Source organism: Terrapene carolina, unplaced genomic scaffold (assembly GCF_002925995.2).
Source record: "Terrapene carolina triunguis isolate 2854851 unplaced genomic scaffold, T_m_triunguis-2.0 Scaffold96, whole genome shotgun sequence".
NCBI lineage: Eukaryota > Metazoa > Chordata > Testudines > Emydidae > Terrapene > Terrapene triunguis.
In genome coordinates this window covers 62,915,561-62,928,730 of record NW_020664447.1, presented here as the reverse complement: position 1 = coordinate 62,928,730, position 13,170 = coordinate 62,915,561, and the positions used below count along the sequence as shown (strand labels likewise).

Below are 13,170 nucleotides of genomic sequence, written 5' to 3'. Positions count from 1 at the left end.
AAATTGGCCTGATCAGCCACTCACATGTTGACAGAAACCAAATCAATCAGTGATGTCATGGTTATCTTCGAACTCATAGGATGAACAACAACATATCCTGGACATTCTCTTTGGAATATATTCAGTGGTATTGGAGTACCTGGCTGTAGATAACAGATTTCTTGGTGTGTCTGGAGTGGTTACTGAATCTATAAAGACAGGTGTGGTGATTTGTGGGTTTACTCTATATAGTTGTTTATAAGGTTCCATTGTTGAAGCTGATCATGGTGTCCAGGAACTTGATGGTAGTGTGGGACTGTTCTGGAGAGAGTTTAATGGGCATGTGGTGGTTGTTGAAGTTGTAGCAGAAATCTATGAGGGAGTTTAGGTCATCTGTCCAGAGGATGAAAATATCAACTGTGACAAAGTTCCTCCTCTATCTTGGTGGGTCCTGCGCTTATTGGCGGATTTTCTTGCCTCAGATTCACCATGTGGGTTGGGGAACAGCCCAGAGACCTTCCCCTCTGGAAGAACCCACAGTCCAAGTCAATTGGGAGGTTTGGGGGGAACCTGGGCCCGCCCTCTACTCCGAGTTCCAGCCCAGGGCCCTGTGGACTGCAGCGGTCTATAGTGCCTCCTGTAACAGCTGTATGACCGCTACAACTCCCTGGGCTACTTCCCCATGGCCTCCTCCAAACACCTTCCTTAGTCTCACCACAGGACCTTCCTCCTGGTGTCTGATAACGCTTGTGCTCCTCAGTTCTCCAGCAGCACACCCTCTCACTCTCAGCTCCTTGCGCCTCTTGCTCCCAGCTCCTCACACTCGCACCACAAACTGAAGTGAGCTTCTTTTTTAAAACCCAGGTGCCCTGATTAGCCTGCCTTAATTGATTCTAGCAGCTTCTTCTTAATTGGCTCCAGGTGTCCTAATTAGCCTGCCTGCCTTAACTGGTTCTAGCAGGTTCCTGATTACTCTAGTGCAGCCCCTTCTCTGGTCACTCAGGGAACAGAAAACTACTCATCCAGTGACCAGTGTATTTGCCCTCTATCAGACTCCTGTACCCCACTGGTTTGGGTCTGTCACACAACATATGTCAGTTACATCATTAGTGTCATGGTGCATTTGTCCAGAAATTCTTCTTCAAGGTGGCCCATGAAGAGGCTGGCATATTGGGGAGCCATCCTAGTACCCATGGCTGTTCCCATGCTTTGGCGAAGTGCTGTTGAATGAAAAATTGTTATGGGTGAGGTTGAAATGGATGGTTTGGGCAGTGCATTTGGGGTGTATATCTGAGGGTTGTCCTTAATCTTCTAAACATTTGAGGCAGGCAGTGATGCTGTCTTTGTGAGGGATGTTGGTTACAGGGAGGTAACATCCATGGTGGCAAGGACAGTATTCTGAGGGAGGTTGTTAATGTTGAGGCGTGTCTGGAGTAAGTCAATTCGGTCCTGAAGGAAGCTGGCCTTTAGTGGGTGAAACAAGACAATCACTACACTCTCGAATGAATTCTCACACAAAGATGGTAAGCACCATATCAACTGTGGGTAAACACTTTTCACAAAAAGCAACAGAGGGTCCTGTGGCACCTTTAAGACTAACAGAAGTATTGGGAGCATAAGCTTTCGTGGGTAAGAACCTCACTTCTTCAGATGCAAGTGTTCACAAAGTGATCACTCTGTATCTGACCTCTCAATCTTCATCCTCAAAGGAAACATGCATAACACTTTCAAAAGAGGAGTCTGGGAGCTTAAATTCATAACTTTGCTAGATACTAAAAATCATGGACTGAATATAGACATTAGATTTATGGTTTATTGCAACAATCTATAAACACACTTAACCCATCCCCCAGCTTTTTTTCCCTTTCCTCCCTATGACTGGAGAAGTGTTAATGAACCACTTCACCTTGAATGGGCACTTGATATATGTGTTAAATACCTATGCTAAACAATTTGTTCCACCTTGTATTTAGCTATGACACTCTGAGTACCTTTCCCAGGCCTGAAGAAAAGCTCTGTGTAAGCTTGAGAGGTTGTCTCTCTCTCCAACAAAGTTGGTCCAGTAACTTGTCTCTGGGTCACCTCCCTTGTCTCTAAAGGCTCTTCAGAGACATTTATTATAACCAAGTTTTAATATTTCATGGCTTACATCAACTAACCCTGTACATAACAGAGTATTTTTTCTGATCTGAAGCAGTGATCAGCTCATTTAGAATGACCCTGGTCATTATTAAAACTATTCTTTAATGAAAATAACATGTACTTTAGAAAATAAATTCTAGTTGTAGATAACAATAGTTTCTTTAAAAACAGAGTTATCGTCACACTCAGATTCTACATTTTTCTTATCAACAACAATTTCTAATGATAAAAGGATTGTGTGATTTTATATCATACATTTGAATATATAAAAGCACAGCCACAAACAATTCCTCAGTCAAAACTGATATGGGGGTTTTCAGAGAAAAATGTCTTTAAACAACACAGACAGCGGTTGGTGTTAAAAAGTAAGCACTTAACACATACTACAGAGACTCTTCTTATTCTACATATAGGAGAGAAATGTGGCATCTCAGACACCACTGTGTGGTAACTTTTGGAAAATGCTGCTGACATTTTAATGGTAACAATTGTACACACAAATTCTCAAAGCACCAGTTCTATTTTGTGTTTGGAGCCTTACCCCAAGAAATTGTTTTAATACAATTGTTTCTTTTAAATATATTGCCATCTCTGACTTTAACAAGAGCAGGAATAAGAGCATAGTTTAGTGACAATGATCCATATTTCCCCAGACCACTGTCCAACTAGAGCCCTATTCTTCACTGCATTAATCCAGTTTTGCATCAGTGTTACTCCATTGATTCAACAGCAGTCACACCAATGTAAAAGGGGTATAATGCAAAGGAGACTATGGCTCCTAATAAAACTACCATGGCACCATGCATGTAAACAATGCATAGACGGCATCTCAAAGATCAGCATCTCAAAGAAAAGCCTACTGAAATAGACATTATGGTGCTTTATCCTGGAAGGTACAGAGCACCCACCCATGATGCTGAGTATCTTCAAATCCTTTTGACTTCAGTGGTTGTGGAGGGCACTCAGCACGTTGCAGAATCTGGCCCTTAGTCATTAAGAGTGAAAATACTGGAGGGGGGTGGGTACTATTACACACTTACCAAAAGGATGACAATCTTTGCAATAATGATTCTACAACCATTTGTATAGCATATTATCAGCTAATCTCCAGTCACAATATTTACCATCAGGCAGAGCATTGCAAACAAGGCTGCTGTTTTTGAGTATTCATGACGGATGCATCAGATCCAGCTTACACAGCACATATTTTATCAACTGTTCAATGCAGTAATGTTATCACTCTCATCCATGAAAGGCCACAATGGGCCTTAAAGCAAGAAACCTGCATCTTTCATTGGGTTTCATATTTTGCAGGGCTGTCTGTTGTGTAAGACAAGGGGCCCATTTCAGTTTCTGATGACATTATCATCACTTTGTGCATTACCATAAAGCCCAGGAAATAAGCTATTACCCACCATCACTCCTCCCAAATGTTATCACAGAGAATCATGCATTCACAAAACTGCATTAACTGTCAGAATTAGAGTCCATTTAAACAGCAGCTGTTCCTTTATTCCTAAATACATTCTCAGTTCAAAACTTCATCCTGTACTGGCCTCTTTATTAATAGCACCTTTCAACAGATACAGAGAAAAATCAGATTTTTTTTTTTAAAAACCACAGAGATAAGTTCCCCTTCCCTGCTTTACTATGACCACACATGGAATATTAAAAGAAAATAAAATTTCAAAAATCCAATGGACACTTAATCATTAATGATTGTACGTTTACACTTTGCCTTTCATTCAACTCCAGCAATAATGCTGAAGCAGTATCACTTTCTGTTTCTAGTCAGTTCCACTCTCAGGTTCTCATGCACTAGTCAATGTCTGTTTGGTTTATTAGGGCTTCCCACATTTAAGGGAAAGGTTTGATTTTATTTTAATCACTTTAAAAAAAAATCATAAAGCTAACATTAATTTAAAAAAAAAAAAAAAGAATTTAAATACAAAAATTAAATTCAGGCTCTAACCTACCTGCCTTTCAATTCTAAAACTGTGTCCTTGCAAAGATAAAACATACATACTGTATTTACAAAGGAAAAACATTATTAACATTATTATCTTTTTTCTCCTCTCTGCTGCTTTGCATCTTTGTTACTGTCCACTGGGAAAACTCCAACCTGCAGGGAAAAAACACTTTAAAACATTAACTGAAAGGACTAAATATCTGCCAGGAAAAGGCACAGTGTCTCTTTAAAAGTCAACAGTAAATTAACTTGCCCAAAAGAGTGCAATAATTAGCAGTTAGTAGCTTATTAAAAGGATGGCAAAGGCCAAGCTGCCATCTGGGATCTCCAGTTTCTTGTGATTGTTATTATGTCAAGATGTGCAAGTTGCATTAGCTTTCATGTCACCACGCTTGCCCTTACTTTACATGTAAATTTTAATGAAAGATACAGCACTTTAAAAATCAGACGTCCATCAAAAGTGCTATTAGCCTGGCTTTTACAAAACATATGGCCTGTTTCTCTGCCTTCGCATCTACACACCACTGAATGCCTTAAAAAAAAAAAAAAAAAAAAAAAAAAAAAAAAAAAAAAAAAAAAAAAACAAAAAAAAAAAAAAAAAAAAAAAAAAAAAAAAAAAAAAAAAAAAAAAAGCGCCTTTCAGTTGGTATCAATTAAATACTCTCTTTGTGCAGAGTGAAACCTGAGCCCCATCAAAAACAGCAGACTACAATACCACATAAGAGGACAATATTTTTGCTGCTGTTTACACACAATGCAACCACGATGTTTATAACTCTCAGAGGAATCATTCTTCTTAATGAAAATTAAAGCCAATCAAGAGTCAGCTGATTATTCACATATAAAAGATACAGGTTCAAAAAAGGAGAATGAGACAGTAAATAAGATATTTAAAATGATATATAAATTGCCAAACATTTAACACATTATTATATATTTTGCATGCACACACATGTAAATATATACACACATTTTCATATGCAAAAACCATGATTTTGTCTGGAGATTTCATACTGTAATAACTAATCTGTCTGCATTTAAAATGTATTGTTAAAATGTAGGAAAACGTTTTGCAACATTTTTGCACAACCTTGGTCCTTTTTTGTTAGTCAAATTTCAAAAAAATTGATGAAAAATTTCAAAAGAATTCTGATATTCAGAAAATGTCTTCCACCTCTATAGGTAAACAAAACCGGGATAAATGTTTTGCGAAAAAAAATCTTTTTTTTCCCCCTTCAGATTTTGAAATCTGGAAAATGTTGACCATTTCTAAATATATATAAAGGATTTTAGATACAAATTAAAAATAGTCTGTGATTGGGTAAAATAAGAAATCTGCAGCACTGGTTTTAATTATTTAAATGTGACTCACTGACAGGTAACTCCATGTTTAAAATGACCCAGTTCCAGCCTATTGTTTTTATGGATTGGACATTTACAAACCATAAAACAAAGTGTTTCACTTTTTTAAACAGTATCGGTAAAAGGAAGTAAATAAACAAAAATCAAAATCCTCCCAATAAACCAAGTAACTTATTTTTACTTTCTGTTAAAAGTGAGAAAAAAAATCACACAGATTTTCAAAAAATCAGAAGGAGGAGAGGTAAGGGGGAGGGGAACCCAGAAAATCCACATTCACTTTTAAAGCACAAACACATGTCAGACGTTTGACAGGACAAATCAACAGTTTAAGAAGCACAGACAAGGCTGCCAATGTAAATGTAATGGTGTCTTTTTTTCCCTGTCTTATATTAGATATTTATAGAGCATAAATGAGTTTCTCTTCATAATTAGTTACTGGCATTTCACTTAAACATTTGCATAAACCCTTGGCTACTCAGCTGAATTTACTCACATGATTCTTAAATCCTAGGGCAAAGAACGGGAGATGATTTTGCAAATCACTGGTTAAACTCCAGTAATTATTTACGTCAGAGGCCACAAAAGAAGGTCAAATTTTCTTCTTTGCCATCACCTCCCATTCAACACTATGACATGGTGTTAGAAAAACAACCCTATCCCACCCAAAAAGAGTAAACACAATATTGGAAAGTCTGACAGATTTACTTGGATTAAGACTAGCCTGGGCTAGGAAGCTGACCAGACTTTTGACATGCTGAGGGCTACACAGGCAATTTACCAGGTGCCTTCAGGCCCTAGTAGTACACATTTGAAAACAAAACAAAACAAACTACACTAAAATAAGCCACATACAAGCTATGTGCTTATTCTTTCTTCCTCCTCCTTGATGGGAAGAAATTACTCCATGTTTGAATTGGACAGCAATAAAAACCTGCAGCTGATCAGTTTTTCACCCTGACCTCACATTTAAGGATGGGGGAAAAGGCAAGGAACACAGACAGTATTTTAGGACATTTAGGATTGGGGGTTGTATGTGGCACTATGGATACACTTTGAGCATTCTTCTGTTACAGGATAGCCTAGAAACCAGTTACTTTATCAGGTTTGTACTTAATCTCCCTGTATTTTTGTATCTTTTCAATTCATTGGGTGAACTCTTGATCCATCCGAAATCAGTGAGAATGTTGCCACTGACTTCAATGGGGCCAGGATTCCACCCACTAGGTCAAATTCATTCCTGATGCAACTCCATGGAAACCAACGGCATCACACCAGGGATGAATTTGGCCCATTTCCTTTGGAGACCAATCTCAATAGAATCTTAAGCCAAACCAACAGTGACAATAAAAGGAAAAACACTGCAAGTATAAGGGGATTTATAGTGAAGGGTAGTGGTAAGGCCAATTATCGTGTGCTTAACCAAAGGCTTTCAAGAGAACAATTGATATAGAAGAATGTGACTAGACATCAACTCCAGCTCAAATTACAAATTACAGTTGAATATTTATGATTTATTTTTATATCATGTATATGTGTAAAAAGGGATAGGGAAATAAACACAACATAATTATTCTGTAATTCACATGTCCCTCCTCCATAAGAAAAGACTGGCACCACAATCCAAGCCAAAATAAATAAAAATCTTACCCACCCTTCCTTGAATTTGATGATCATACATTTACTTTACCTCTATGAGCACCAGTTTTCTCTTCGATTTCAAGGGTCTGATGTAATCACAAGCATTACACATCTACTCAACTTGTAGAACCTAAGGAGAAGAAAGTACATGGACGCCTTCCTGCCTTCCTCCTTTTTTGTATGCAGTATTGTTGTAGCCACGGCGGTCCCAGGATATTAGAGAAACAAGGTAATATCTTTTATTTGACCAACTCCCATCAGTGAGAGACAAGGTTTTGAGCTTACACAGAGCTCTTCTTCAGAACCTAGAGAAGAGCTATATGTAAGCTCAAAAGCTTGGATCAACAGAAGTTGGTCCAATAAAACATACTACCTCCCCCACTTTGTCTCATCTCCTTTTTTGTCTGCTAATACCACTAACTCCTAAAAATACCCAGATGTGATCTTCAGCTTTCCATGAATGCACTGGGGAAAAAGTCCTGCAGCCTTTGAAAGCAAGAGATGAAGAAGAAACATTTTACTGCAGGAGGACCCATAAATGCAAGATGTGGGATTCACTGGTGGTTACCCCCAATGACAAACACAGAGTCATGAATTGAATACATTTTTTGAAGATGATTTACAAATTCAGATAACCCATAAGGCCTCAACTGAAGTACTGTCCCCTGTTCTGGGTGCCATGCTTCAGGAAAGATCTGGAGAGTTGTCTAAAAAACATGACCTACAAGGAAAATGGGTTTACTTAGTCTGCAGAAAAGAAGACTGAGTGGGGACATGATAGTTTTCAAGTACATAAAAGGTTGTTTTAAAGAGGAAGGTGATAAATTGTTTGCCTTATCCGCTGAGGACAGGACAAAAAGTAATGGTCTTAAATTGCAGCAAGGGAGATTGAGGTTAGACTTTAGGAAAAATTTCCTAACTGTATGGGTGGTTAAGGTCTGGAACAAATTACCTAGGGAGGTTGTGGAATCTCCATCATTGAAGGTTTTAATAACTGGTTAGTCAAATACCTGTCAGGGATGGTCATAGAATATCAGGAGGTCATCTAGTCCAACCCCCTGATCAAAGCAGGACTTAATCCCCAACTAAATCATCCCAGCCAGGGCTTTGTCAAGCCTGACCTTAAAAACCTCTAAGGAAGGAGATTCCACCACCTGCCTAGGTAACCCATTTCAGTGCTTCACCACCCTCCTAGTGAAAAAGTTCTTCCTAATATCCAACCTAAGCCTGCCCCGCTGCAACTTGAGAACATTACTCCTTGTTCTGTCATCTGGTACCACTGAGAACAGCCTAGCTCCATCCTCTTTGGAACCCCCCTTTCAGGTAGTTGAAAGCAGCTATCAAATCCCCCCTCATTCTTCTCTTCAGATAATACTTAATCCTTCCTGAGTTCAGGGGAGTGGACTAGATGACCTACCGAGGTCCCTTCTAGCCAGGGCCGGCTCCAGGCACCAGCTTAACAAGCAGGTGCTTGGGACGGCCAAGGGAGAGGGGCGGCACGTGCGGCAATTCAGTGGCAGCAGGTCCCTCACTCCTTCTAGGAGCGAAGGACCTGCCGCCGAATTGCCGCCGCCGATTGCGGCCGCGGCTTTCTTTCCCCCCAAATTGTTGCCTCCGATCGCGCTTTTTTTTTTTTTTTTTTGCTTGGGTCGGCAGAAATGCTGGAGCCGGCCCTGCTTCTAGCCCTACCTTTCTGTGATTCTATGCAACCTTTGCCCGTGCATGTGACATGGACCTTCCAAGATCATCCATGGGTGCATTCTGGATTGCCTTTTCTGCAGGCTGTAGAACATATGTGGTTACATATACACAGCTGAACACTCTCAAAGTTAAGTTATTTCTCACACAGAATTATGGCACTTTAAGCAGCTGATCTTTATAACCAGAACTGCAGTTTGCAAGTTTGCTAGAAATTTAAACAATTTACCATTTTCATTCTATTTCACCATAACACCTGAATTCACTGTGGACCACATACTCCCATGGTCCACAATCCCAGACTTCCATTAGAGTTTTGCCTGAGTAAAGACTTCAGGGTTTAGCCCTAAAAGGCCTGTTTACACTACAGAACATTACCCCTCCCAAAGGATGGGATGAGCGGGTAATCACGGTTGGCTGAACAAGAGACTTAGTCCACACTGACCGCTAAATCATGTTCAGCACTGTGTCAACTAACTTGATTGTTGGCAATTGTGTTCAGTCACAGTAGCATTCTGTAGCGTACACCTGGCCTAAGGAGCTTACACTTTTAATAGCGCATACATGTGGGTGTAGAATGCACTTCTTCCTAACTAGAACGCCTCAGGAACCTTGAACGGAACACAGAAGAAAGCATACTTTGGAGCTGCAACTAATGAAGCCAATACATTTTTTTAAATAATTTATTTTTTTCTAGCCAGAACAAAAATTATAAACAGCCGGTGGAAATTTTTCAGCCCAACCAACAGATTAACATAAATAATTTGACAGATCATTAAGAACCCAATAAATACAAATACATCAGAAAAAAGACAGGCTGTAATATCTAGTGTCACTACAGAGAGAGGCTGTTTGCCGAACCAAGTGGCTATGTGGAATTCAGGAATCACAGGAAGGATAATTGGTAACCAGGCACAGATGATTTGTGCCCTCAAAGGAAGGCTCGTTGTGAGCAAATCCCTCAGCACCTCCATTCTCCCAAATTCACAGTGATACCATTTCCATTGGACATTTCAGCCCCCAGTTCCTTATAGGCTCAGGAACAAGTATGAGACTCCACTGTGTCCAGACCACGCCAGCTCAACTGGTCAGATTTTCCAGCAGTGTATTTGTTTGGCACTAGGCCTCAGGACAATGAAGTCTGTTAATCACTCTGTCAAAGAGCTGGTAGGGAACTAGGACAAAGGGGTTGATTTTATTTAAGTAAGTGTTCCCAAATTATCAATTAATTTCCCTCCCCCTTTTCTCTCCTCTTCCAAACAATTAATCCATTTGGAGATCCACAGCAGGTTTGCGACGCTTAGCTTTTTTGACAGTTTTGATTAGGGATGGATGACTGCCCTGCTGCATGCTACCAATAGGTGTGAACTGCAGAAAGGCAAGTTGGAGCCACACATCAGTTCAGTCACCTCGTTCACTTTGCTTTAATGAGCTGCAAAAGAGACCCTCCGTTTAGTAGTGCTGATTCTGCCCCATCTCACCCCACCACTCCTTACATCTCAGTACCCTTTGGGGGAAAAAACAGGGTTTTTTCACCTAAAAGACTCAGGGAAGTAAAGGAAAACAGGCAAGAAAGCACAAAATTCCACCCGAGTTAAAGAGAACTTGATTTACCACCCTCCAATGTTTATGGCCTGATCCCAGTCAATGTCAAAATGCCCAGCAATGGTATCATCCCAACATGGCAGGGACATCAGTGCCAGCTAACTGATCCCTGCCCTTCTGGCTCTGTCTTGTGTGAAACAGATTGTCAGAAATTTTGCCCTGGCTTCTTAAACTACAGAGCATTTGCCACTCTGTATAGCCCACATTGCACTACAAATGATGAGACACCTAGAGCCTTTGAGACAAAGATGAGGCATTGATCTTAATAAATATCACCTTCCAAAATTCTAGATAAAGCAACAGGAAAAGACTGATGAGAGTTCTTTTTTAGTTAAAGTTCTAATGTGAACCATATTCATAGAAATAAAATTTCCCCCATGACACATGAACATTTCAATAGCAGATCAAGATTTAAAATTAAAAGAAAGCAATCTCTACCTTTACTTCTACCTATAGATAGGAAGTTGTGCATCCAGTTAAGTAGAGGTACGGAGGCGTGTCCATCATGGAGGAGGCAAGTGAAAAGAGCAGGAGGAAGGATAAAATATAAGGTCACTGCGCACACTCACAAAAACAATAACAGGAACATAAAACACACACAGCACAAAAACAGCACCACCCAGTAAAATAGGAAAAGGGAAAACACACCACAACTAAACAACAATGTGATGCTTAAACAATGGACAGTGTGACTAGCCACTGTCTGTTTAAGCTCTTTGGCTTTGGTTTGATTTTCTATAGAGAAATGCAAACCACCCATGCAATAGCACTTCAATGATACACATCACTCCACATCAAATGCAAAACAGGGACAACAAAACATTAGGCAGGGTAAACATCTTGTGGAAATATATTTGCTAAATATTTTCCACATACCAATAGTGGAGTGAGATGAGAAACGCTGCAGAACTTCTCCGGGCACACAGTGTTTGTATATTACATTGACACAGCATATAATATAGGTTTATACACACACGTACTTTACACATGATAATGTATATATTATGCACATATATACAGTAAATACTTATTAGAGTGAAATGATAGAGAATTGGTTGGCAAGAAAAGAGCAGCCACTCTTCCTTGATGTGAGATGGATAAAGGATGATGGCCTGTGATGCCAGAGCTCAATAGCTTTTAGACTATTCACCGGGCAAGTAGCTATGGACAGAGTTGTGGGCCATGATGCGGGCCGGATTGGGTCATGTGACTCCTTACACCAACCAGGTTTCAAATTGCAATCTAAAGACCAGGTGCATCCCTTGATATAATCATTTGTACTGTAGGAAGAACAGATCATGTCCTAAATCATGTACATCCCCTTTAAGACATGGAAACGGTTAGGTCTCCTCACAAAGTCCACTTTCTCCAGGTAAATCTGATTAACCATGAGCCTTTCCAGACATTAGGTTCCAATTTGTTACCTCTTTTAAACTCTCTGATGGCTAGATATCTTTTTCTAATCTGGGCAACCAAAACTGTACACATTACTCCAGAGGTAGACTTAAAAAGCCTGTATTCAGAGTCAAACTAATGTTCACTTAGAAACTTACTCCCTCTTTTATGCATCCAAGCACCTGCTGGATTTTTCTGCTGAAGTTTGGATATTGGAATGTTGTGGCTTACCCTTGGGTTCATTTCTTCAGCAGCTTTGCCTAAGTCATTAACTATTTCATTACTGTCTATGTGAGACAGGAATCCATCTCCAGTGCCACTCCATCCTTATTGAGCTTCCTACATGCCAATGAGAGGTTGACACTAAAACACTGACACAGTCCAAAGCTCTACAGAACCACCTCCCCCATCCTATCTCTCTCTCTCTAGTCCCCATATCGCAGCCCAGTGCCCAGGATGGGACCAGTGAACCCATTTTGCCACAACCAATAGACAAGTAAAAAATGTGTAACAAACTCCAGGCTGAGCTATTTAAATGTGGACTCTGATTTAGGCCTAAATCTTATTAGTAGCCCTCACTGGGGTTAGCCCACTTCATTTTCCAGTGCATTTTGTTCCTTGCATATTTGAATATTTTAAGCTGCAGATGTAGAATGTACAGGCCATTATATGTAATTTTCTACAGGGTGCATAATGAGCTAGAATTAGCATGTTTTTGCAAGAATTTTGCTCTGGAGAAGGAAAAAAAAAAAGCAAACACTGAGGGCTGCATTTACCAAGCAGGGCTGAGAGTTATTACAGCAAGCATCAAAAATAAGGAAGGAGAAGAGAAAAGGGTTGTGATGGTGCATGGAAGGGAGGCACATTTCTCCTTTTCTCCCTTTAAATTTATTTTCATTTGTTTCTATCCCATTACAAGCATCATGGTTTACTACAATCCCCCAAGAATCTCTGCCCTGGGCACTGGTAATGCCGCCCAGGTTGGCAAATAGCCATGGATGATGGGAACACAAAGGGGGTAAAATGCAAGTGGCTTGATTGACAAATCCATCCTCTGCCATGGACCAGGTTGCCTTCTGCAAGCCAAGCCCAGTCCAGAAAGAAGCATAGATCATCATCATCAGTAACCATTGACTAGCAAGGAAGGGAAAGACAAAGAACTTACCTTGTTCACTCATCATCAGGTGTGAGAGGCCTTTGAGAAAGAGAGAGAGAGGAAGTGAGAAAGAAAGAACACAAGAGAAAAGCAGAAAGACAAATATACACACACACGCATGTTGATCGATAGATACAGATCAATCACTTATGCAGTCCAATACCTCCTGGTATTGGAGATCACATACTTGAGATGAACTAAGTATGAGTATCACACTGTGCACACA

General features: G+C 40.0%; 1 protein-coding gene across 2 annotated transcripts in view; it reads right to left on the bottom strand.

The window, feature by feature from the left end:
* NRXN3 (neurexin 3) overlaps positions 1 to 13,170 on the bottom strand; it is a 1,356,989-nt gene that overhangs the window by 1,292,479 nt on the left and 51,340 nt on the right. For both annotated transcript variants that reach the window (XM_026651477.1, XM_029911473.1), the window contains exon 3: positions 12,954 to 12,983. In XM_026651477.1, coding sequence (XP_026507262.1) covers positions 12,954 to 12,983 — 30 coding nt within the window. The remainder of the gene's footprint in view (positions 1 to 12,953; positions 12,984 to 13,170) is intronic.